Genomic DNA, 27,068 nt, shown 5'->3' with positions numbered 1-27,068 from the left:
GATTGCGGACAGTACGATGTTACCGTGTCTCCCAAGGTATAAGCACAGCAGTCATCCAAAGAGAAACTGGTTTCTGAGGTGCAGCAGCCCCCCCGCCCCGCCCCACTTCCCCCGGCCGTCCTGAGGGTAAAAGCCCCAGCACCCTAAGCCGCTCAGGATTGGTGGCGGTGTGCGGGAATCAGGACCTGGCCGGACTTTAATTAAACTCGCCGGACCACGTGACCTCGGCCTCCCAGGCCGCTGTTGTCCACGCCCCCCGCGGGAGCGTTCACCAATAGCCGACTCGCAAGAGTTCGCACCACGCCGAGTCCGCAGGCGCAAGGCGTGGCTCCGCCCACCATGGACGGAGGAGGTGGTCCTAGCGCGCAGCGGTGACGTGTTCTTCCAGCGCCACGTCGTGAGTCCGCCAGGAGTGGAAGAAATAAGCTTCCCACGGCGTCCTAGAGTGAACAGAGCGACCCAGAGGAGGGGACGGTGGGCGAGGAGTCGGCCGCGACAGGCATTAAGGTCCGGCCGGAGGAGTGAGTCCAAGACCACCAAGGTAACAGGTGCGGCAGCCGATGGGGGGTAGTGATTGGGTAACTCGGAGTGAGAAATGGCTTGCGGAAGAAACGAGTAGGTAGTTGCGGGGAGCCACCAAGACGTAGGCACCATGATGTGGCAGGATAATAGGAAGAAATCAGTGCACATAAGAAGGAAAAGAAAATGGGAACCACCTTGTCCCTAAGGTCTCCCGTTGGCTAGTACAGGCCTGAGTAGTGAGAGGTTAGACCAGTGTCTCTGGATTCAGATGCTGGCCGCTTGCCAAAGTCCAGCAGAGTCCCTTTAAGTCTTGTTTATTTATTTACAAGCGTGGACGACTTATCTCTCTTTTCGTTTATTCAAGGTTATCTGGTTGTTATTTTGTTCTGGGGTGATTTCTCACATAGCAAGAAATATGTCATGGATCAAAGAAGGAGAGCTGTCACTTTGGGAACGGTTCTGTGCCAATATCATAAAGGTAAGCAGTAGCCCAGAGGGCAAGTTGACCTTTGGGATAGTTGAGTAATCTTATTAAAATTCATTATTAAATTTTAGTATCCCTGTTGTTAAGTGGAGTTTAGCAAAGAAACGAGATAATCTTAAATTTATAATGTAGCTTGCAGGGCTGCATTTCTAGTGTTTATTGTGCCGAGTGACTTATTTTTTTTAAAGGCGAACAAGGATCTCTTAATATCATTGGACAACATAGACTTAGATTTTCCTTCTGGAAAATTGAAATTTTGGCGTTGGGAATGTCAAAAGAGCTCACTGGTAGGATGTTTGCTTGGTATGTACAAGACCCTGAGTTTCAAAAAAGAGAGAGAATGTGAACATGAATCAGCGTGAACTGAAATTTGTCTCCCCAGAGCAGTATGCTCAACCTATGGGTCATGCATGACCCTGGGGGTCAAATGATATCCTACATATCAGATATTTGCATTATGACTCATAACAGTAGCAAAATTGCATTTATGAAGTAGCAACGGAAATAATTTTATGGGTGGAGTCACCGCCACATGAGGACCTGTATTAAAGGGTTGCAGCATTAGGAAGGTTGAGAACCACTGCTTTAGAGCTTCCATCCACTTTTCCTTATACTGTCTACTGAGTTAATCTTTCTTTGATGGTTAAGACTTCGAACTCTAGAGGCAGCCAGCCATGAAGGAAACTCCTGTTATTTATCAGCTATGTGGCTTAACAAACATGCCTTTGTGAGTATTAAATGAAATATGTACGCAAAGAACTTAGTACAATTTCTAGTGGTACTCTTTTATTTATCTTAGTATCAGGGTATATGCTATACATAGTGTGGAGGTCATTGAACAAGTTTAGGGAGTGGGTCTGGGAATTGAACTCAGATTATCAGGCTTTGGGGCAAGCACCTTTACCAGCTGAGCCATTTCGAAAGGCCTCTTCAGGAATCACAACCATGTCGTATTGTGTGCATGAGACATGTTTTTGATGAAAGCCAGTCAGCCTGCCTTTTTTTTTTTTTTTTTTTTTTGCTACAGACAGTCAAGCAGCATGTAACAATGAATTTCTGTCAGTAAGCTTTGTATCTTTACGTACTCACATACGAATGCCAAATAATCACAAGCAGGTCAGAAACGGAAACTCTCTCCTCAGGAAACTGTATGAAAGCTTCGCGTTGGCAAATATGAGCTGCTTGACTAGGTTAGATTTTTAAAGGCTTTCTGTAGCAAGACAAAAGGAGAAGACAGCAGAGGGATGAGCTGGAGAGATGACTCAGTGGATAAAGGTTCCTCCCACCAAGTGCAGTAACCTGAAGTCAGCCCCCGTTACCTACAGGGCAGAAGGAGAGAACTGACTCTTAGAAGCTGTCCTCTGACCTCCACATCAGAACTGTAGCACGCTCACACACACTAAATAAATGTAATTTCGAAAAAGTTAGAGACCGAAAGGAGCAAATAGTGAGTTAATAAAAGGGTTAAATCAATTGAACAGATTTAAGATAAATACAAATGGTCAATTAGTACCTGAAAAAAAGAAATGCTTAGTATCTGTAGCTACAAGGTAAACAAAACTCAAAACTCGCTGGGTGGTAGTGCACACACACTGAATCCCAGCATTTCGGAAGCAGAGGCAGGCAAATATCTGAGTTCAAGGTCAGCCTGTTTACAGGGTGAGTTCCAGGACAGCCAGGGCTATACAAGAACCCTGTCTTGAAAAACAAAACAAAAATCAAAACTCATTAAGATGAAATTAGAAAGGGCTGGAGAGATGGTTCAGTGGCTAACGGCAGTTGCTACTCTTGCAGAGGACTCAGGTTCAGTTCCCAGTACTACCCACAGGGCAGCTAGCTTACTGTAAGTCCAGTTTCAGGGAATCTGCTACCCTCTCATGTGGGAGCATAGGTGCACATGTGGTACACAGACATACACGCACGCAAAACATCCATGCACACACATACAGTTATAAAATGAAATGCACGTCTTTAATCCCAGCACTCAGGAGACAGAGCCAGGCAGATCTCTGTGAGTTCGAGGCCAGCTTGGTCTAAAGAGCGAGATCTAGGACAGGCACCAAAGCTACACAGAGAAACCCTGTCTCGAAAAACCAAAAAAAAAAGGTATCTTGCTTTACCCTAGACAGGATGACAGTCAAGAAAATTTTAAACAACAGGTTTTGGCAAAGATAAACAGGCAAAAGAATCCTTCCATGCTGCTGATGGGAATGTAGTGTGGTCATTGTGAAAATCACTAGAAAGGTTCCTCGGAAAATGAAAAGTAGAATTTCCAGGTGGTTCAGCCAGGTCACTCCTGTAGCTTACAAGCATCAAAGTCAGCCCTCACAGATGCCAGCCAGCTCAGGTTTATTGCTCACTGTTCACAGTAGCCAGCTTGCCAAATCAGTCTAGTGCTTCTCAGTTAAGAGATGGATTTTTTTTTTGAAAACGTGGCATATATAAACACTAATTTTTTTTTAACCATAAAGAATGAAATCGTGTAGTTTATAGGAAAATGGAACTGGAGGTCATCACGTTAGATGAAATAAGCCCATCTTACAAACATTAGTCCCACTTGTATTTTTTCTCATATGTGGAAATGGTGAGTCATGAAATCAAAGCAGAGGTGACTATTAGCAATGTGGGGGAGGGAAGGGGAGGAAAGGATGCTAAGAAAGGTTAGCCGAGGGGTGACTAGGACCAGAGTATAACATGCATGGATGGAAAAGGTATCGTGAACTGCTTTATTCTGTACAATTGAAAAACAAAAATATCCCGACTTCTCTTTCTCAGAGGTTTTGTTGTAGAGTATGTTACTGACATTTGTTTATTGTGTGTGCATGTTTGTGTGTGTGTGTGTGCATGTATGTGTGTTATATGGAGGCACATACATGCCACAGCACACATGTGGAGGTCAGAGGAAACTTGTAGGTGTCGTTTTTCTTCTGGTTTGTGCACTGGTCCCGGGTTCACACTCAGGTCACTGGACTTAGCAGGAAGCACCTTTACCCACCGGGTCATCTTGCCAGCCCAGGGATTTTATCTGATTGTTCAAACCTATGAGTTAAGGATCTACTGTTCCCCTTTTATCCCCAAAAGAATGAAATTGGCTCGTCATTTGTCTTATTCTCTAGGCTGGCCCAGTGCCCAAACATATTGCATTCATAATGGACGGAAACCGTCGTTATGCCAAGAAATGCCAGGTGGAGCGGCAGGAGGGCCACTCACAGGGCTTCAACAAGCTCGCTGAGGTGGGTGTGGTGACAGAGCCTACGGGAACGGCATGACTAGATAGTAGAAAGGGAAACTGGAGTTGCTGTGGTTTAAGTGGTTTTTTATTTTTTTTTTATTTTTTTTTTTTTTTTGGTTTTTTCGAGACAGGGTTTCTCTGTGTAGCTTTGCGCCTTTCCTGGAACTCCGCTTTGGAGACCAGGCTGGCCTCGAACTCACAGAGATCCGCCTGGCTCTGCCTCCCGAGTGCTGGGATTAAAGGCGTGCGCCACCACCGCCCGGCAGTGGTTTTTATTTTATTCGGTTGTATTGTTTGTTTGCCAGCCAAGGGTCTCATACTGGCATTAACAAAACTGAATCACAGAATATTAGAGTATTAGAATCAATAACACACTTTGGGTCTCTTGCTACCTTTGGGTTTATTGTTTTGTTTTATTGTATGTCTCATCCAGGCTACTACTAAATGTCTTAACATTTATAAAATTGCTGGGTCAACAGGGAAGGGCGCTAGCCGCCAAGTCTGATGCCCTGAGTTCAGTCCCTGGAAGACCTGTTGTGTAAGGAGAGACCCGACTCCAACAACTCTTTCTCCAACCTCCATACACATTTTGTTTTGGGCATGAATACACACGTGTCAAAATCAACTTTTGAAATTACATATATCATTCTAATGACTTTATATTTGTTGGGCTTTTTGTTTTTTGGTTTTTTTTTTCCTTTCTACCGATACTCTAGTGACAGAAATTTGCTTACTTGTTTATTTACTTTTGAGAGAGGGTTTCTCTGTATAATCCTGGCTGTCCTGGAACTCACTTTGTAGACCAGACTGACCTCGAACTCACAGATACCTGCCTGCCTCTGCCTCCTAGTGCTGGGATTAAAGCATGGGACATCATAAGTGGTTATATTTACTTTCGAGACAGTGTCTTATATAGCCAGGTTGGCCTCAAAATCTATGTAACCAAAGATAACATTGATCCCCTGCTCTTCTTGCCTCTACTTCAGAAGTGCTAGGATCACAGGCATGGTGCCACTGTACATGATTTTAATATTGTGCTGGCATTGAACCCAGGGCTTTGTTCATGCTAGGCAAATTCTTTACAACTGACCTACCTCCCGAACAGTGATTTATTTATTTATTTAGACTTTTAAGAAATTTAGCCAGGCCTGGCAGTGATGGTGCATGCCTTTAACCTCAGCACCTGGGAGGCAGAGGCAGGTAGATCTCTGTGAGTTCGAGACCAGCCTGGTCTACAGAGTGAGTTCCAGGGCAGCCAGGGCCGCACAGAAACCATGTCTCAGAGAGAGAGAGAGAGGGAGAGGGAGAGGAGAGCGAACAAATCAACAAAAACAGCACCTCCTGTGTATCCAAGCTGGACGTAAACTCGGGCTTCTCTCACCTCAGCCTCTTCAGAGTGCTCAGTGTGCTGTGTCGCTGCTCCCAGAAGTCACTTTGGACATGATTCAGGTTTTAGCGTTGACTAATGTGTCACGTCTAAAGTAGCATGAACGCAACAGTCCACTTGTAAATGGTTGTCTGGAAAGTGACACACAGGAAACCCTGTTGCCAACTCTGAAGTGTTGCCCGGTGTTCCAGGTGTAGCTTCTGCTCTGACCTCCCAGCCTCGGTCTGCAGTCATCAATGTTATGTTCCAGGCCGTAATGCCTCTCTGTATAGTCCGTCTAGCCATCCTGTCAGGATGGGGCAGCAGTCCCTTTCTGCAGCTAGAGAGGCTAATGATTGCCTCCATTCATTACATGTCCACAATGGGGTCACTGCGAAGATACCTAGGACTTTATGTTCTTGCTGAAAAGTTCTTTGGGATAAAGTACAGATCAGTTTTTAGGTTTTCTCTTTTTTTGTTTTTTGAGATATTGTTTCCTATAGCCCAGAGTGGCCTCAAGTTCAATGTGTAGCCCAAGTCTGACCTGAGACTCATGATCTTCCTGCCCTCTACCTCCCAGATGCTCAGATTATAAGTTCACCAACATGCCTGCATCAATTTATTCTGTTTATTTTTTGTAGGGTGTTTTTTTTTTTTTTTTTTTTTGAGACAGGATCTTACTATGTAGTCTAGGCTAGCCTTGATCCGTGTGTCCCAACTTCTCAAATACCGGGATAATAGAGCTGAGCCACCATGGGCAGCCTCAGATTTTTCGGTTTCTTGAATGGTGATTTTCTTCTTCTGGTTGGTTCATTATTCTAACGTAAGCGCTGATGTCGCCCTTGCTTTACTCGTCTAGGGAGGAGAAACACCCTTGCTCCAGCCCTGACTCAGGCGGAAACATTGTTTACCCATCCTTCCCATGTCCTAGCTCTTCACCTTCTCCCCTCAGACTCTGCGCTGGTGTTTGAACCTGGGCATCCTGGAAGTGACTGTCTATGCGTTCAGCATTGAAAACTTCAAACGCTCCAAGAGTGAGGTTGACGGGCTACTGGATCTAGCCCGACAGAAGTTCAGCTGCTTGATGGAAGAACAGTAAGATGCTCTCTAGACTGACCCTCCCTAACCCCAGCCCCGAGCCCTTTTCTCTGAAACTTACTCAAGAGGATGACATCCAAGCTTCTCCACTGGCCTCCACATGCACACACAGGAAAAAGAAAACTACTAGTCTACCTGTATTTAGTGGTTGGGACATTAAATCCCTGTGAGAGAAGAAAAGGCCTGGTAGGTGGCCACAGTAAGTGACAGAGCCGGGGTGGGAACCCAGCCCTGGCTCCTCCGGGGTCTTTGCAGTTCCTCTGTAAACCTCAAGAACTTCTTGCCTCTGCTCCCTGAGAATGAGCGTTCCCAGGCATCTTTTTGCACTTTACCAGCTTGTGGGGACTATGGCAGGGCTGCTTGTCTTCAGTTTACAGGTGGGGGGAGATTGAGAGACAAATAGGGGCTGAGCTCAGAGATGCCAGGATTTATGTGCAGGATCATCAAAAGTGGGGGTACTTGAATTGAAATCTAGGTCTTACTCAAATTTTGCTTTGATTAGACTATACATTGATTTTTTTTTAAAAAAGATTTATTTATTATGTACACAGTGTTCTGCCTGCATATATGCCTGCATGCCAGAAGAGGGCACCAGATCTCATTATAGACAGTTGTGAGCCACCATATGGTTGCTCGGAATTGAACTCAGGACCTGTGGAAGAGCAGCCAATGCTCTTAACCTCCAAACCATCTCTCCAGCCCCCTATATTGATCTTTTATAATCTAGTATATCCTCAAAAATAGGTAAATAGTTCTTGTTTCACAGACTTTGACAAAATGTGATTGAAGGTTATATAGGGTGGATGGTCCATGCATATGGCCTTTAATTCTGGGTCAAGTCCTTCAGGACCTGCCAAGATTCCTACCCCACAGTAATAAGCTCGTGCTTTGCAAACATAAAACACCAGTTTCCTTGTGGCATTCCCAAGTAAGAGAGACTGGGTAGAAGCGTGAGTACTCACCCTGTGCAGCTTGAGGTCCTGTGGGAGCACTGTGAATGTTATACATACGGGCTCTGTAACTAGACCCCCGGGTTCAGACCTGGCCTTTCATCCATCCGGATTTCTGAACATTTGAGTCTTCTGTGCCTCAGTCTCCTTGTTTATAAAGGGGAACTTACAGTATGTACCTCAGAGTATGGCGCAGTGATTGAGTATTCCGACCACCACCTAACTCTACAAACTATGTACTCTCAGCTGTCATTATTACCTTATTTCATCAGAATATAACAGATGTCACCAATAACAGTTCCTGTTCTGGAGCAATTTACTGTCTTGCTAGAATGGGACAGATGTCACAGAATGTGTAAAATGCAAGTCTCTGAAAGGTCAGCTGAGATAGTGTCACATGGCCAAGAGTTTGTATTCTCAAGGCAGACAGATCTGGTTCAAGCCAGATACGACACAGGAAATGACGTTGGCCAGTTTCTGTCTGAGCCTCAGTGCTGTACTGATCGCCTTGCAAAGTGTTGACACAGGCTCTGAGGTCCTGCACATTCACAGTGCCTGGCACCGAGAGCACCCAGGTGCTCCTTGCCTGGGTGCCTGCTGCCCGACGGGTGCCGTGTCACATGCTGCCTCTTTCCCTGGTCAGGGAGAAGCTCCAGAAGCACGGGGTGTGTATCCGTGTCTTGGGCGACCTGCATTTGTTGCCCTTGGACCTCCAGGAGAAGATTGCACATGCTGTCCAGGCTACTAAGAACTACAACAAGTAAGTTCTCGGGCTTCCCTTAAGGGAGGCGCCCAGAGCTTCCTTGGTCTGTGCTCGGGATGAAGTACAACCAGAGGGTAGTTTGTGATGCTTCTTGCACCTGGAAAGGACACTAACCGCCTTACCATTTACTGCCATACAAACCCAGTTCCTCCTCACTTGTCCACCCCACCCCAATGTGTCTATGCAACTATAAACGTACGTGCACACGTACAGACACACCACACATCTTTAACTTGACAAGAGTTGGGATAGATGTCTATTAGTCCTAGGCCAGGTGTGGTTGTACATATCCTTAATCCCACCACTCAGTAGGTAGGACCAGGCATAGCTCTGTGAGTTTGAGGCCAACCTGGGCAACATGGAGAGACCCTGCCTAAAAAAAAGAAATCCAACAGTCCTAATCCTTGTCTATAAGCCTTTTAAGAATCTATTCTTGCTTGTTTGTTTTGTTTTTCAAGACAAGGTTTCTCTGTGTTGCCCTGGCTGTAGACAAGACGGGCCTTGAACTCAGAGGTCTGCCTGCCTCTGCCTCCCAAGTGCTGGGATTAAAGGCATGTGCCACCACCACCTGGCTCAAGAATCTTTTCTATCCTACTCTTTGGCTCATGGACAGATTTAGAGGAGAGAGTACAGTAATCCACACAACATTGTTTGTGGCTTTGAAATACTGCTGTTTGGCAGTGGTTTATTTTATATTCGGTCTCCTATGCTTGTGCTAATATCACAGTGGAGTTCTGTCCTCTGAGCTGGTTGTCAGTAGAGGAGGAGGGTCAGGAGGGCAATCAGATCATTTAGTTTTGATCTAATTAAGTGAAGAACATGCTTATTCCAAGAACTCTTAGAAATCATAAAACAACCCACAGTCTCACCCTTCAAAAGTGTGCTGCAAACTCAAAGTGCCTGTGTCCTGCCAGGGAGTGGCTGCTCCGCCATCAGACTCTGACCTTGTTTGGTCAGTTATTCTGCTCTGCCATCCTCAGGTGTTTCCTCAATGTCTGCTTTGCATACACATCCCGTCATGAGATCACCAACGCCGTGAGAGAGATGGCCTGGGGAGTGGAGCAAGGACTACTGGAACCCAGGTATCCGGGGGGTGTCTTTCCTGGTAGCTGATAGGAAAGATGGGGTGCACTATGTTAAAACCTTTTCTGAGCCATGTACTTGGCCAGAGCTCACATCAGGGGCATACATGGGAAGATTTAGGAGATGTTCCCCAAACAGAGGTTAGACGCATCTGAGTATACCGCACACCAGCAAACCACGGAGAAACAGCAGGACAGCTGCCAAGGCCATTCCGTCCAGTAAGATGCCCTCCTGTCCCTTGTTAACACTTCTCCAGTCATTCTTTTTATGCTTTGTTGTGGAGGAGACTGTTATTTCTCCTATTACAATTTCATAGCATAGGATGAAGGTATTGTGAGGAATGGGTGGAGGGGGAAGGGAGGGAAGAAAGGAAGGGAAAATTTTAATCCATTACCAGTAGAATCCTAATTATTAAGGCTTGGAAGAATGGAGGAATTTTTGAAGCCATCTGTCTATTTGCCCTGCTAATGTTTTTACTAATATAATCTTTAATAATGTTAGTAAACTAATAATAGCAATAGCAAAATAATGGTAGCAGAAATAATTGAGGCAATATTTTATATTCCCTGTTTACTGTTGACCTCATGTGAGACAGTCAAGGCTTTTCATTTTATAGATGTGGAAACCGAGAGTTGCATATCCAAAGTCAGACACCAATTCCAGAATCCTTGACTCTTATCTTTATATATGAGCTCTTGGGATGCAGGGAATTTTCTGATTTCATTTTCTGGTGTAATGTGATTGGCTGGAAACTAAAAATCATGAAATTGGGCTGGTCATGGTGGCCCAAAACTGTAATCCCACTACTTAGAGCGCTTGCAAGTTTGGGATCAGCCTAGGCAACACAGTGAGACTCCTATCTCAAAACAACAACAGAATTATCAAGACGTTACAGTGAGGCTGTAGCTCAGTTGTGGGGCACTTGCTTAGTAGGTGTCCCACCTAGGGTTTGATCTCCGGCACCACAGAAGAGGAAATGAACAAAGAAGAAGACAGTTTGCCCCTTTTTAAAAAAATGACTAATGCTCACCCAGAAAGTACTGTTTTGTTTTTTAAGATTTTTTTTTAATGTATGTATGCGTGTGTGGGGGGGGTGGGGGGGGGTGGGAGGGGGAATGTACACATGAATGCAGGTGCCCTCAGAGGCCAGAAGAGGGTATCAGATCCCCTGAAGCTGGAGCTGCCAGTAGATGCTAGAAACTGAACTCAGTCCTCTGGCAGAGTAGCAGTCATTCTTAACCACTGAGTCGTCTCTCCAGCCCCAGAAAGTACTGTTTTCTTTCTTCATGTTTTGATTCAGGGTGTCACTGTGTAGCCCTGGTTGGTTGGAACTTGCTATTTAGACCTTGGACTCACCAGGTCTGCCTCCTTCTGTCTCCCATATGACAGGATTAAGGATGTGTGCCATTATGCCTGGCTCAGCCTTTTAGTTATTCATTTTCTAGTACCAGCTGTAGGTAAGCACATTGCTCTATATCAGGAGATTCAGTGGTGAGAATGTGAAGATCTACCTTTTTTCTCTATTTTTGGAGCTCTGGTAAGGAAACAGACATTAATCCAGACACAAATTAACGAACATAGTGGTGATATGTGTCCTAAAGGCATTGTGCATGGTTCTGTGAGGATTTTGATAAAAGGAAAGACTTGGCAGAGAAGGCCTTCCTCCTGGAAAAGTGACCTAAGAGAGAAGCAGCAGCAGTAGCTAGGGGACAAGGCAGGACTGTGAGGTGAGCCTTGGTTATAGCAACTCCTGAATAGTAGGGTGCCATTGGAAGGAGCCTGGATTGTAGTGGTGCTCGAATGGATAAAACTCCTTGCACTGAGCTGCAGAGAGGAAGATTTAGGAGAACTCAACGGACTGATTCTGGAGAAAGGATATGTTATCCAGGATGTTTGACCCCTGGATTTTAACAGTGGACATTGGTGCCCTCCACTGTGCTAGGGAACCCTAGGCAGGATCTCATTTAAGGAACAGAACCAATAGTTTGGTTCTGGGTTCGTCACAGAACAGAGATGTTGGATCAGTGGTCCAGGGGGTCAGGAGCAACCACAGGCACTCCAGCAGGAAGGTCATGTAGGGTGATGGATTGAGGAGGGGCAAGAGGGAGCTAAAGAGAGTCTCCCATGAGTAGAAGGCCAAAGGTGGAGTTCTGAGAAACTCTTTATGAGCCTGTAGGGCTGATTGGCACTTACGGTCTGTGTTACAGAGCACAAAAGGGGATTTGCTGGTACAGATTGAGAAGGAGGTTGGCACATGTTGGCATGATGGTGCTAATGCTCTAGAAGGGTAAATTAAGTTGTAGATTATAAATTGGCTATTGAGGGAAATTAGGACACTGGTTATGTGGATGGGGATAGGAGGCAGAAGGGGAACACACAGGAGTGGGGATGTGTTCGAGCCTAGTAGCCTAGCTCTTCCTCAGAGAGAGAAAGGGAGAGACAGAGAAAACATGAGAACATGTAGATGTAGATGCAAGTTATTGGTAATTAGCTTTGGGGTAATTTCATAGTTGTTCATTGTATTATACTTTATGATTCTTGTTTTGAGTAGTCTTATATATAAAATAATAATTGAAGTAATAGTGGAAAATATTTATGCTAGAAAGAATACTCTAATTTAGCAAGCAGACTTAATATATATTTGCTCCTAGGAACTGATCTGACTCCTGGTATCGCATGCTTTACCCTCACGCTATGCTTCAGAACCCACTGACTTACACCTTGCTCACTCCCGGGAGGCTTTCCTGACTGTCTTCCTGACTCCGTCCTTTGTAATCTGCCTCTGGGGGGCTTTCCGGTCGACAGGGTAGATAGAATCTCCAGGGTCAAGAGGCTGACGTCTCAGCTCAGCACCTCTTCACAGGTTGTAGCTGGTGGTGGTGCACGCCTTTAATCCCAGCAGGCAGAGGGAGGCAAAGCTCTGTGAATTAGAGACCAGCTTAGTCTACAGAGTGAGTTCCAGGACAGCCAGGGCTCCACAGAGAAACCCTGTCTCAAAAAAAAACAAAAAACAAAAAACAAATTAACAGGTTGTTTGTGGGCCTGGAATTAGGGAATAAGGAATAAGATTGGCTCTCAAGGGTGATCAATAAACTGTCAAGGAGTTACTTTGAATAGGCTGCTTGGCCTCCTGGGGTCCTCCATCCTGTGTGATAAATAATAATTATGACCATTTACTGAGTAAGCATAAGGGCCATTCAAATTTTCTGTATTCCAGGTTTTTAAAATTAATTAATTAATTATTATTATTATTATTATTATTATTATTATTATTATTATTTTGTTCAAGACAGGGTTTCTCTGTGTAGCCTTGGCTGTCCTGAAATTCACTCTATAGACCAGGCTGGCCTCGAACTCACAGAGATCCACTTGTCTCTGCCTCCCAAGTGCTGGGACTAAAGGCAATCGACACCACCTGGCATTGTTCCAGTTTTATATATGCCCTCTTAAGAGAGCACTGACCTCAATTTCTTGATCCTCCTACTTAGCCTACTGAATGCTGCAGTTGTAGGCGTTTACCACCATACTCAGCTCTCAGACACTTTTACTCCCCAGACTCTATAATGCACATATTGTTTTTACATTCATTTGTTTATTTGTTTAATTTATGTGTGGAGGTACAGTTTTAGCATGCAGAGTGCATGCATAAAGGTCAGAGGATAGCCTCCTGGTGTGGATCCTCACCTTTCCGCCTTATTTGAGACTCAGTCTCTGCTGCAGTGTAAGCCTCTCTAGCTGGCCCTCAAACTTGTGGAGGTGCTGCTGTGTCTGCCTCTCCCCATACAGACACTTGACTTTCTGCATCTAGTTTTTACAGGCTTCTGGAGAGCCAGCCTCCAGCCATCAGCAAGCACTTTCATTACTGAGCCGTCTTCCTAGCCCTGTGAAACAGTCCTGGCTGTCCTGGATCTCGCTCTGTAGACCAGGCTGGCCTCGAACTCACAGAGATCAGCCTGCCTCTGCATCCTGAGTGCTGGGATTAAAGGTGTGCGCCACTACCGCCCAGCCCAGGACCCTTCTTTTTTTTTTTTTTTCCAGACAGGGTTTCTCTGTGTAGCTTTGGAGCCTGTCCTGGATCTCACTCTGTAAACCAGGCTGTCCGGACCCTTCTTATTGCCCAGTCATAAGCAAATATTGTTTGCTCAGTGATCATACAGAAAATACATTTTCCTCTGTGCTTTCAAAAAGGTGGCTGAAAAATTAACATGTGCAAAGCACCTAGTTAATAAGGTTTTTTGTTTTTGTTTGTGTTTTTTTTTTCTGAGATAGAGTTTCTGTGTAGTTTTGGTGCCTGTCCTGGATCTCACTCTATAGACCACACAGAGAACTCACAGAGATCCTCCTGACTCTGCCTCTCAAGTGCTGGGATTAAAGGTACGCACCACTGCCGCCCGGCAATGAGTATGTTTTTAAACCTCATTTTGTGATTGTTTTTTTTTTTTTTTTTTGAGATAGAACCTCCCTGTGTACCCCAGGCCTGGAACTCCTGATCCTCTTCCCTCAGCCTCCGAACTAGAATTATAGCCATGTGCTACCTCATGTAGCTTAGATTCTGGTTTTGAATACTCGTCTCAGATATTTCTGCTTTCATTCTTTCTTTTTTATATTTTTTCCTTTATTTTTATCTTACGTGTATGGATGTTTTATCTACGTGTGTGTTTGTGCACCATATATGTGCAGAGGCCGTATGCATTGAGCCACCATGTGGGTGCTGGGAATTGAACCTGGGTCCTCTGCGAGAGCAGCCAGTGCTCTTAACCCCTGACCCATCTCTCCAGCCCCTGTTCTGCTTTCTTAACCCTGTTACCGAAAGCATGTTCTCCCAGGAAAATTTGTCTTTTTTCCCCTTCTCAAGCTACAAATATTTTTTTTTAAAAGATTTATTTATTTATTAAGTATACAGTGTTCTGTCTGCATGTATGTCTGCAGGCCAGATGAGGGCACGAGATCTCATTACAGATGGTTGTGAGCCACCATGTGGTTGCTGGGAATTGAACTCAGGACCTCTGGAAGAGCAGTCAGTGCTCTTAACCTCTGAGCCATCTCTCCAGCCCCTCAAGCTACAAATCTTACATTGGAGTGTCCCAGTCCTGTCCATGTGTGCTTGTTAGAATGGGTAAACAGTCTCTTGTGTGCTTGTTAGGGTGGGTAAACAGTCCCTGGAACCAGCAGCAGCTGGGGCAGCATCCTCTTCCTGCCAGTGGGAAAGTTTGACTTCAGAACATACTGCCACCACCAGTCTCCATCAGTTCTGTTTCTGAGGGTCTGTCTCCTTGGGAGTGTATCTCTTATCCAGCGTAGGAGAAGTCATCATTTTCCTGTTTCATTTTTTTGTTTTGTTCTGATGGGGAGCGGGTAAGTCATGATTCACGTGTGGATGTGAAATGACACCTTTTGGAATTGGTGCTCTCTTTCCACCTTTACATGGGTTTTAGGAATGAAATTCAGGTTGCCTGACTCTCGTATACCAAACACCTTTACCCACTGAGCCATCTTGCCAGCCCTTGTTCCTTTTTTCAATCCTGTGAGTTAAGAGGTATACTCAGTGGTATGTTGTGTGTGCTTTGCATGTGTAGGGCCTGGAGTTCAATCTCCAGCGTAAATCAGTAAGTAGAGAAAAGTCTTTTCTTCCTTCTTAACCAACTCACTGTTACTAAGATGTGAGGCTTTCCTGATGTCATTCTTTATGTGCGCGCACGCGCCCCCACACACATATATAATAGGTTTCCATAGTATAGTGATTATCATATTCCCATATTCCTTTCACATTTATAATGTGTAACAATAGACTTGTGTATGTTTTTCACAATACGTTTGCTGAATTTGCTTTTCTCATGTAACATTGGGTCTTAGAAAGTCTCCTAATCAGTGTATTCAGACTTACCTTGTTGTTTTCAGGTTTCTTTTAGCAGTACTGGGGATTAAACTCAGAGCTTTATGCATTTGAGGCAGGTACACTACCACTGAACCACATCTCCATCCCTCAATTTTCTTTTTCTTTTTTTTTTTTTTTTTTTTTTTTTTTGGTTATCCGAGACAGGCTTTCTCTGTGTAGTTTTGGCACTTTTCTTGGAACTCACTCTGTAGTCCAGGTGGCCTTGAACTCACAGAGATACACCTACCTCTGCCCCCTGAGCGCTGGTAAAGGCATGTGCCACCACCTTCTGGCCCTAAATTTTCTGTTTCTTCACATTGCTAGGTCATCGGGTGCCTTTTAAAAGCAACACTTCAAATGAATAGCAACAGCACAGTGGACACGTCTGGTTTAGGCCTAGAGGGAAATGTGTCTGGGCAAACTCTTCATCTCTGTAGCTATAAAACTGAGTTATGAATACCCTTCGTAGGGCTTAGGATGATATAGTGTTAGAGTACTTGCCTGGCATGTACCAAGGCCCTAGGTTCAACCCTAGTAATGTTCCCACACCCCCAAAAAAGTATTGTATGTGGTTGTGCAGATTTAAAGTCATTCTTGGGGTTGGTGATCCACTGGCAAATGTGTTTGATAATGGCCTATGAACTGGGAAGCTGCGCATGGAAGTTCACCAAGAGGGTACTACAAAGAGATGTGTGCTTCTGTTTCCCGATGGCCTTAGTGATGTCTCTGAGTCCCTGCTGGATAAGTGCCTCTATAGCAACCACTCTCCTCATCCTGACATCTTGATACGGACCTCGGGAGAAGTTCGGCTCAGTGACTTCTTGCTCTGGCAGGTAGGTCGTTTTGGAGCATGTTATTTTGGGGTTGGGCTGAATCGTAGAACTGTACCTAAACCCTGAATGAGAGTGATTCATTCCCATTCTGCACCATTGCATGAGTAGGAGCGAGGGCTAACATCCAGAGCAATACCTGTAGGCTGTACCTGCTAACATTTACTTTTCGTTCCTCACCTGACCCTGCGCGTATAATGTGGTTCTTGCGATCTGAAGTACAGGGCTTTCGTCCTAAGGGAAAGCAAAGCATCCTACCCTAATGAAAACTGCCCAAATGCCCCTTTTCAGAGAATGGGCCCTTGAAACCTTGGTTAACCTGGCAGTCACTCTAGCACCAAGAACCTTATCTTCTATTAGTAGTGTCCTCTTTAGAACATGGGCTACATCTCTGCAGGCATATTTCATGAGAGACTTAGCTTGTATCCAAACTCTCAGGCTTACTGGTGCCTTTTTGCTCAGTTATCCCAGCATAGGTAGTCCCTAAAAGTTCACATTCAATTAGGACTATTGATTGTTGAAAAATCTCTGCATTAGACGGGCGGTGGTGGCGCACGCCTTTAATCCCAGCACTCGGGAAACAGAGGTAGGTGAGAACTCTCTGTGAGTTCGAGGCCAGCCTGGGCTACAGAGTGAGTTCCAGGACAGGCACCAAAGCTACATAGAGAAACCCTGTCTCGGAAACAACAACAACAACAAAAAACAACTCTGCATTATGGTGCATACCTTTAATCCCACCACTAGGAAGGCAGAGGCAGGTGGATCTCTGAATTTGGGACCGGCCTGGTTTATAGAGGGAGTTTCAGGACAGCCAGGACTACACAGAGTCAAAAAACCAAAAAAAAAAAGGAAAGGTTAAGGGAGACTCAATTGGAAATATCTCATGTGTCAAAGACCAGGAATTTTAATGGATCGGTCTTAAAAGTGAGGGGCTAAGAAGATAGGGCATTTGGTAAGGCTTGGTGCATAAGCATGACAAGCTGAATTTGAGCCTAGGCACCCATATAAAAAGCCTGCTGTGATGGTGCACACCCCAAATCCCAATGCTCGCAAAGTGCCAACAGGAGGATCTCTGGAGCTCTGGCCAGCCAGGCTTGCCTGATCTGCAAGCCCCAGTCCCAGAGAAAGAGCCCAGGGAACTAACAGCTAGCTACTGAGAATGCTTTTCCTTAGTCTTTGTGTATCTTCAAGGAAATACAGTATATATTTAATGATTCTGTGGCTATTCTGCTGCTCAGATCACATTTTTAAAGTTTACATTGAGCTGAGATTTAGGAAACCACAGTTGTGGGGCTGGATGTGTAGCTCAATGTTACCCTGCTTGCTGAGCATGCTCAATGCCCTGGTTTGATCCCTGGAACTTTTTGGGGAAGACAGAAAGGGAGGAGAGAGGAAAGGTGGGAAGAAAGAGAAAGACAGAGAAACATACTGGTAAAGGACCAAAGGGTCACCGTACAGGTGAAGGAATCCCATGTCTTTAAAAAGGAGTCTTAGCAGAGGAGAGTCATCCACAGAAGCTGACTGTTTGCTCTAACACGAATATTAAAAAGGTCTTCAATAAAAAAGTCAGAGCCGGATATTGGGGTAAATGCTGAAAGATCAGAGAGACAAAGGAACAAGCCACTGCCATGTCTCACCTCACCAACTCCATGAATCCTCTGACTGAAATCCTCTGAGTCCTCACCCAAAAGCCTCCAGCCGAAAAGCCTCTAGCTGAATGGAATGCTTCTGTCAAAAAAACACCCCTTCAGTTCCTGTCTCCTCAGCCTTATACACCTTTCTCCGCCCAGCCATCACTTCCTGGGATTAAAGGTGTGTGTGTGATTCCCAAGTACTGGGAGTAAAGGTGTGTGCCACCACTGCCTGGCTCTGTTTCTCTCCTAGACTGAGTCAATCTCATGTAGTCCAGGGTGGCTTTGAACTCACGAGATCCAGATGGATCTCTGCCTCCTGAGTACTAGGATTAAAGGTGTGTGCCACCACTGCCTGGCCTCTATGTTTAATCTAGTGGCTTGTTCTGGTCTCTGATCTTCAGGCAAAGTTTATTAGGGTACACAGTATGTCACCACAGTTTCCTCAGAAAAAAACGCTTGAGTTCCTCCTTGTGCTGGACGTGTTGCAGTGACCAACTCAGACCTGACTCCTACTCTCTGTAAATGGGAAACTGCTCGGTGAGTCCAGACTCTCAGCAAGTCATACAGCCTTGGGAAGAAGAAGCTTGAGGCCATTCTGCTCTATACAGCAAATTCCAGGCCAGCCAGGCTCCAGAGTGAGACTGTCTCACAATTTAAAAACAAAGCAAAATAAAAAGCACTTTCTCAGTCAGGTGGTGGCAGCGGACACCTTCAATCCCAGCACTCAGGAGGCAGAGTCAGGCAGATCTCTATGAGTTTGAGTCTAGCCTGGTCTACAGAGTGAGTTCCAGGATAGCCAAGGCTACACAGAGAAACCCTGTTGTGGGGGTACTTCCTCCTGTCCCAGAGAAAATACTTGGTATCTTGGTAACAGCTGTGGGGAAGGTGACATTGGTCTAGAATAGCAAACAAGTTGTCCCATGTGAGGCATTTGGTTGTTTAATGCAGCAGACGGTAAGCCTTGGCTTTCAGGACTACTTGGGGCTCGGGGGTAGCTCAGTGGTAGTAATGATAGTTCATGTCCACGCTGTTCTGTACTTTCCTTCATACATTCAATCTTCATTGTTAATAAAACCAGACTCTCAGTGTTTTCTACTTTAGACTTGAGGAGGCTGAGGCCCAGAGAGGTTAAGTAACTCAGCCAGTTCAATGGTAATGATAGACCCAGGCAGCTTGACTCCAGAACCCATGGGCTGAAACCTAATGTCACACTGTTGCTACTTAAAATAACAAGAGCAGCTACCATTTGTTCTGGCTGACTTTATCAGACTGTGTGCATCTCAGATGACCTCCTAGAGCCAATAACATAATCCAGATGTTATTTCATAGTCCTAAAATTGGCTTTAGAGGTGTGGTGGAGCTGGGTGTGGTGGCACACACCTTTGATCTTAGATCTCAGGAGGCAGGCAGATAAATGTGAATTTCAGGACAGCCTGAATTCTACATAATGAATTCCTTTCCAGCCATTGCTAAACAGTGAGACTGTCTCTCAAATAAAAAAGAAAAACAGGGAAAAGACTGGTGTAAACATTTATCTAGTCTAGCCCTGCTTTGCCGCAGGCAGGTGATCTAATTGCCCCGTGCTCTGTCTTCTAACAATGAGGGAAATGGGCTGGCTGCAGAAACATCCCGAGCTCTGGGAACCTGTGCCGTCTTGTTTCTAGGCCTTTCCCCTCAGCTTGCCCCCCCCCCACCATTGGAGGACTGACCAGCAGTGAAGCTCCATGGGTGTGACTAACTCATTCTCTCTTCCTTATTTTTACCAGACCTCCCATTCCTGCCTGGTGTTCCAGCCTGTTCTGTGGCCAGAATATACATTTTGGAACCTCTGTGAGGCAGTCCTGCAGTTTCAGATGAACCATAGTGCACTTCAGGTACGAGCTGGGCAGGAGAGGATGGGAAGAGGTTGGCACTGACAGACCTACCTTGTGCTGTACCTTGCTGTGTACTTTAAAAAAATCTTTTATTACATTTATTTATTTGTATATGTGTCTGTGTGCATAGACATGCCATAATTAATGCATGTATGTGTCATAGTGTATATGTAGAGGACAGCCTTTGGAAGTTGTTCTCTCCGTCATGTGGGTCTCAAGGATTGAACTCGGATTGTCAGGCTTGGTGACAAGTGCCTTTACCCACTGAGCCATCTTTCTAGCCCACCAAACATTTCTTGACAAACCTAATGATGATCATTATAATCATAATACCTACCACCCACTGATCATTTATTGTGTGGCAGACGCTGAATAGTTCACATGCAGCACCTCACTTCTTACTGCTCCCAAGAACTCAGTCAGGTAGATCTTCTTAGTCTCTAGTATACAAATGAGTAAATAGAGGAAAAATGATGGGACATGGTACTATAGGCTTTTAACCCCAGTATTTGGGAGGCAGGGACAGGTAGATCTCTGAGTTCATGGCTAGCCTGGTCTACATATTAAATTTCAGGCCAGCCAGGGCCTGGTCTCAAAAAAAAAGGGAAAAAAAACCGAAACATTGTTTAGGAACCAATGTGATATAAGAATAAGGTGTCCTAAAGAGACAGGAGAAAGCTTCTCAGATTGTCCATTATTTCCTGAAGATGTTAGCCTAGATAAAGTCATAGCTGCTGACACCCACCTGTACTACTAGTGGGATGCTGAGGCAGGAGGATTTCTCAAGGCCATTAATAAATGTGTGACAGTAGAAGTCTGCAGAACTCATGAGCAGCACTGTCTTCCTGCTGCGGGCAGTCTCTGTAGGGGATTACCACTGCTAATGTGGGCAGGGCTGCTGACATCGAGGGGCTCTGCTGGTCCTCGTACAGTTATCCATTTAACCTTCCCTAAATATAACAGACTGTGTGTCCTCATTTTTGCGATAGGAAAACAGGGACAGAGAGACAAACTGTGCCAAGGCCACAGAGCCAGGAACTTGAATTTTGAAATCAGCTGTTTCTTAAGTCTGGAGAAATAATGGCCAGGAAGAAGGAATGATGTAAGCCAGCAGGCTTGTTGGTCTTAGGGCCCTTTTTGGGAAACTAATGAAAACCATAGAACATGTCCAATGAAAACCAGGTCTACTTTCCATAGGATTGTACTTATATTCAGCTACATAGAATACTTTTGGGGTTCACAGAATCCCTGAAACCTGTCCAGGAACCCCCGTTCTGAACTCCTGGCATTAGTCACTTGAATTATGAGGGTTTTATCATTGAGTCTCAAAATACGAGTGATGTGAACAAGGCGGCTTAGATCAAGCGAAAAGAGAACTAGCAAAGCTTCCGTTACCTGCTGCCAATAAGGATTTTCCCACCTGACTGAAGCTCCCTCTGAAACGAAAACATTCTTGCTGAAAAACATTCTGAAGTAGGTCTTGTAATTCATTGACACCTACAATGTACCTAGCAGTTGCTAATGGTGATGATGATTAGAATAATCACTTTCTAATGATGGTGATAGTGGTAACCACAGTCTCAAGCACCTCATTGTCCAGTGATGCCTTGGAGAGCAGGACTGTTGATGTGAAGCGAGGTGGCCCGGAATACCTGGCTTTGAGACTTCTTGTACACTTTTCTGAGTCCTTCCTCTTTTGTCTCCTGCTGTGTCGGTGGCTGATTTTGACAGCATTCCCCCTCTTCCCTTTCCTTCCTGTTTACTGTTTTAAATCAACTATAGGCAAAGAAAGCAGGTAATTAAGCACAGTAGTTGTGTATGTAAAGTGAGAGTAAATTGGCTCTGCAGGAAGCCCAGAGAGCCTGGTGTGTGAAGCTTTGGGGCATTGGTAGTCTTGTGTGTGTAGACCTCTCATTGGAATGCCCAGAAGCCTTTTATTAGCTCAGGTTTCTCCGGGCTTTGTATATGGTTTGTAGAGGGGTTGTCACAGGCTCTGTCGCTTCATAAATGTTTACTGACTCCCTAGTCCGAATCAGGCATGTTGTCAGACACAGGAGGACCAGCAGTTACCCCCAGACAAGGCCTCTGCCCTCATGGGGCTTGTATTTTCAGTTGGATAGACAGTAAACAAGCAAACAGGGCAGGGAATTCTCAGCTGTAGTAAGGCAATGTAGAACACCCAGTGTGACAATAGAACGCAGTGAGAGAGGGCAGCACCTACCTGAGGGAATACTAAGGGAAGGCCTGGGAAATACGCCACAGGCATGTAGGCCACAGGCACATAGGCAAGCCTCTTAGTCATGCAAAGCTTGGCAGGTGGAAGTAACACAAGCAGAGGACTTAGGGATGGACAGAATCTAATAGGGCATTTGATAAAGAGAAAAATCATGTAGACTTTAAGGGGCCAGAGGCAGAGCTGAGAGACTAAACCCTTTTGGTGCTGGAGAGTAAATCCAGGACTTCATGTAACTAGGCAAGCACTGGACCAACTGAGCTGCTTCTCCAGCCCTAAACCTGCTTTTTGTTGTTTTCATTTATTGTTAGTTTTAGTAATGGGGGGTGTTATATACACATGAGTGCAGCTACCCACAGAGGCCAGAGGTGTCATCCTCGGGAGCTGGAGTTACCAGTGACTGTGAGCTGCCGGCCATGTGAGTGCTGGGAACCACACTCAAGAAGAGCAGCATGTGCTCTTAACCACTGAGCCATCCCTCCTTTCCTTTCCTTTCCTTTTTTTTTTTTTTTTTAGATTTTATTTATGGACTGGAGAAATGCTTTGGAAGTTTAGGGCACTTGTTGCAGAATACCCACATAGTGACTCACAACCATCCTTAACCCCAGTTCCAGGGAATGCAGTGCCCTCTTCAGACCACCGGGGGCACCAGGCATGCACAAGGTGCACACACATCCATGGAAGCAAACACTCACACACATAGGATAAGTAAGTCTTCAAAAAACCTTTCTTCCTTATCTGAACTTGTTTCTTTAAAAAATAAAAAAAAATTAAGCTGGGTGTGGTATGGTGGTCCACACCTTTAATTCCAGCACTGGAAGGCAGAGGATCTGAGTTCGAGGCCAGCCTGGTCTGTAGAGTTCCAGGACAGCCAGGGCTACACAGAAAGGAGGATCTCTGTGAGTTTAAAGGCCAGCCTGGTCTACAAAGTGAGTTCCAGGACAGCCAGAGTTGTTACACAGAGAAACCCTGTCTCCAAAAACCAAAAAAAAAAAAAAAAGGAAAAAGAAAAAAGAAAAAGCCTTAGGTGGCTAGAGAGATGGCTCAGTGGTTAGGAATACTCATTTCTCTTGTAGAAGATCCTGGTTCAGTTTTAGACATCTATATGATGGAGTTCAGTGCCCGCTTCTGACCTCTCCAGGCATATACAGGTGCATATACATATATATGCAGGCAAAACATTCGTACTCATAAAATTAATTAATGTACAAAATTAAGAAGGAGAGCGAGCCTTGGAGCTGGCCTAGCGACACATGACTGTGGCCCCAGCACAGGCACCAGAGGTAGGAGGCTCGTCACAGCTCTGAGCCCAGTCTGGTTCTATTAGGAGGTTCAGGCCAACCAGGACACATAGCAAGACCCTGTCTTTAAATAAATATGTAATTTTTAAAATTATGCTATAAACCAAAAATAAAATAAATTATACTAATTTTATAGCGGGTTTATTTTAACTGATTGAAAAGTTTTGTGTAAGATATTCAATAGCAGGCTGGAGAGATGGCTCAGAAGTTAAGAGCACTGGCTGCTCTTCCAGAGGTCCTGAGTTCAATTCCCAGCTACCACATGGTGGCTCACAACCATCTGTAATGAGATCTGGTGCCCTCTTCTGGCCTGCAGGGATACATGCAGGCAGAACACTTTATACATAATAAACAAATTTTCAAAAAAAAAAAAGATATTCAATAGCTAATGTAAATATTTGACTAGAGATTTTTGTTATATTACCAAATCTCAATATCTGGTCTATAAAATGAAAAGTGTAATTGCTCAGGATTGCTTTTGGTTTTTGAGACATGGTTTCTCTGTGTAGTCCTTACTGTGCTGAAACTCACTTTATAGACCAAGACCACACTGGCTTTGAACTCACAGAGATCCACCTGCCTCTGGCTTCTGAATGCTGGGATTGAAAGCGTGTGCCACCACCACCTGGCTAGGATTATTCTTAAAGAAAATTTCTTGTATGTGATATGAGTGATTTATGGTTTTTCCTAGAAATAAAAAAGTTTACTTGAAAAAGAAAGGAAGGCAGGAGAAATGACTCAGCCGTTAGGTGGGTTTTCTGCTCTTCCAAAGGAAGATCAGTTTCCAGCACTCAAGGGCTCATGACCACCTGTAACTCCTGCTCCGAGGGAAAGCCAATGTTTCTAGTCTCTGTGGGCACCTATATTCATGACTCCTGTTCACACACACACACACATACACACACTTAATTAGAAAAATAAATATCTTTTTTTTTTTTTAGAAGAAGAAGAAATATAGTCTTAGAAAAGTGAGAATCTTTTGGACAGGAATTTCTCAAATTTCAGGGCTTCAAGCAAATTCATTCTGACCTGAGAAAATTCATGCTACTTTTTTTATGTTTAGTGTGGTTAATGTATGTATATGATACATGTACTTATTTGTGTGTGTATATGTAAGCGTACATCAGGTGTCTTTCCTTGATCTTTCTCATCCTATTTTTTTTTATTTTATTTATTTTTATTTTATTTTATTTTTTATTTATTTATTTATTTATTTTTTTTTTTGGTTTTTCGAGACAGGGTTTCTCTGTGTAGCTTTGCGCCTCTCCTGGAACTCACTTGGTAGCCCAGGCTGGCCTCGAACTCACAGAGATCCGCCTGGCTCTGCCTCCCCAGTGCTGGGATTAAAGGCGTGAGCCACCACCGCCCGGCTTATTTTTTTTATTAGTGTATATGTTTAAGTGTAATGTGGGTAGAAACACAGTGTCCCACAGTATGTATGTGGAGGTCATAGTACAACTTTGTGGAGTTGGTTTTCACTTTCCACTTTCTTTATTGTTTTTGAGACAGGGTCTCTCTATGTACCTCTGGCCAGCCTGGAACTCAAAATGTAGGTTGGGCTAGCCTGCCACTCCCTCTGTAGACCATGCTAGCCTTAAACTTAAGCAATCTGCCTGCCTCTGCTTCCTGAATGTTGGGATTAAAAGTGTGGACTACCATGACCAGATCTTCTACTTTTTCATGGGTTCCAGGAATTGAATTCACGTTGTCAGGATGAAATAGCACCTTTCCTTACCGATGCATTTTGCCAGCCCCCCACCTTTATGTTTTGAGACAGGATCTCTGTAAAGGTGAAGTTCATCTATTCTGCTAGGCTAGAAGGCCAGTAAGTTTCAGGAATGTCCTCTCTCCCTACCAGTGCCTGGGTTACAGGCACAATCTGCCACCTTTGGTTTCTGGGGATCCAACTTGAGCTGTTCCCACATACACAAGTAATTTGTTTGTTTGTTTCTTGGGGTTGTTTTTGGTGTTTTGAGACAGGGTCTCCAAGTTATGTAGCTCTGGCTGTCCTGGTTGCTATGTGTAAACTAGGGTAGCCTACAACACAGAGATCCACCTGCCTCTGCCTCTTAGGTGCTGGGATCAAAGGCGTATGCCACCACCTGGTCTGCTCACAGCTCTATTTTGAAGGTCAGTGAGACAATGGATGAAGTGTTTGTGAGCATAACATGTAGAAAAAAGAGTGGAGACATAGCAGTTAGGACTTACAGATTGATTAGGACAGGACAGGTTCAGCGTGAGGAGCTCTGCTGCCAAGACTCTGTAGGCCAGATAGATTGGCAGGGACAGTCCATGAGACAAGCCGGCCTCTTCTGTTCTAAAGGGAGTTCCCACTTTTGCCACAAGCACCCTTCCTGTCCTCTTGTGATCATATGGTCAAGTGAGTGAACACTTCATATGCAGAGTGCTCCAGGTGCCAGAGAGGAAAGTCATCTCTGCCCTCTTGAAGAGTTTGTTGTCTGAAGGCATATATATGCATGGTCTCAGAGGTGCTGCAGAGACTCTGATCACCACCAGCTGTCAGAATTGATTCCTGGGGCCCTGCTGCTTCTGGAGCCGTGGAGGGATTCTTCTCCAACAGAAAGCAGACATGAGGAGACTAATACCCAGTCTAGGCAGCAGTAAGTGGCTTAAGAGTTGAATTTGCTTCTCAGTGTTCTTAGGAGGGCTGTTTGCTCAGAGAGTCAAGCCTGTCTTCATTATAGGAGGCAAGTCTAGAGCTGGACCCTGAAATAGACTAGGGAGCTGGAGAACAGCACCTCACACTGACCCAGGAACCATAAGAAGACCCAGAGAATATCGTCTCAGACAGTAGACAACAACAACATATAAAATCACCGTTTCTCTGCCTGCTAGCATGTTAGAGTGGGTTTTGCATTTATTACCCCTAATCCCTTAAACTTCTCTTCAAGGTAGGCACAGCCCCCACTTTACAGATGAATAAAAAAAAAACAAAAACTGTTGGGGAGGATCTTCCTGCAGCTACAAAGAATCAGAAGTCAGACTGTTGACCTGTTTCCAAACAAGTGTAAGCTTGAAAGAATTTAAGAAATACAGATATTTCCACATAAAACAAGCCAAGATGGACTTCTGCTGGCTTGTCTGTGTAACAGGGGTGCCTTTCCACACTGGTGGAAACGCTCCGAAGCTTGTCTACTTGGCCACTCCATACCCTCTTCCCCCTTTCTCCATCCCATCTCTACCCACACCTAAAATTATCTCCCTACCCCACACCCGACTTTTTTCTAGCAGAAGGCCCGAGACATGTATGCTGAGGAGCGGAAGAGACACCAGCTGGAGAGGGACCAGGCTGCAGTGACCGAGCAGCTGCTTCAAGAGGGACCCCAGGCCAGTGGGGATGCCCAACTCCGACGGACACGCTTGCACAAACTCTCCGCCAAACGGGAAGAGCGAGTCCAAGGCTTCCTGAAGGCCTTGGAACTTAAACGGGCTGACTGGCTGGCACTTTTGGGCACTGCATCTGCCTAAGTGAGGCTGGCTACTGGCCACTTTGCCCTGCCCTGTGCCTCTTGGGCCCCAACTTCCTTTTCTTTTCTTTGTGAAAGGCACCTTTCTGTTTTTGATGAATTGTGCTCCCTTTGCTTTTCAGGGAGCCCCAAAAGCAAAGCCTACTACCTGTAGACAGACACCTTTGGGTTACCTGTGACAGTGACCCCCACTAGAGTTTGAGGGAGGGTCTCCCAGGCTTACACTAATAGACCAGTCACTGATAATCTGGAGACCAGGGGACCCTAACTCATCACCTGCGTTTCCTGTCCCCGTCTTTGGATGCATGTTCTTTTTCCACTAGCATATCCTTCCA

The 27,068-nt window shown here is 45.0% G+C and overlaps 1 protein-coding gene across 3 annotated transcripts; it reads left to right on the top strand.

Annotated features, from left to right (window-relative positions):
- Window positions 1-329: 329 nt before the first annotated feature.
- On the top strand, window positions 330-26,833 carry Dhdds (dehydrodolichyl diphosphate synthase subunit). Of its 3 annotated transcripts, none has more exons than XM_059255141.1 (9): window positions 330-541; window positions 887-1,000; window positions 4,123-4,239; window positions 6,557-6,699; window positions 8,296-8,412; window positions 9,396-9,497; window positions 16,092-16,206; window positions 19,604-19,711; window positions 26,495-26,833. In XM_059255141.1, exons 2-9 carry the CDS (start codon window positions 938-940, stop codon window positions 26,732-26,734), a joined length of 1,005 nt encoding a protein of 334 aa, XP_059111124.1. In that variant the 5' UTR covers window positions 330-541; window positions 887-937; the 3' UTR covers window positions 26,735-26,833. The 3 variants fall into 3 exon arrangements, with proteins under 3 accessions (XP_059111124.1, XP_059111125.1, XP_059111123.1); XM_059255142.1 differs by having other exon boundaries at window positions 330-548; window positions 26,498-26,833; XM_059255140.1 differs by having other exon boundaries at window positions 330-548.
- The last annotated feature ends 235 nt before the right edge of the window (window positions 26,834-27,068 follow it).

This window comes from Peromyscus eremicus, chromosome 2 (genome assembly GCF_949786415.1).
Source record: "Peromyscus eremicus chromosome 2, PerEre_H2_v1, whole genome shotgun sequence".
Classification (NCBI taxonomy): domain Eukaryota; kingdom Metazoa; phylum Chordata; class Mammalia; order Rodentia; family Cricetidae; genus Peromyscus; species Peromyscus eremicus.
Note: the sequence above shows the minus strand (reverse complement) of the source record. Positions and strands in the feature narration are given on the sequence as shown.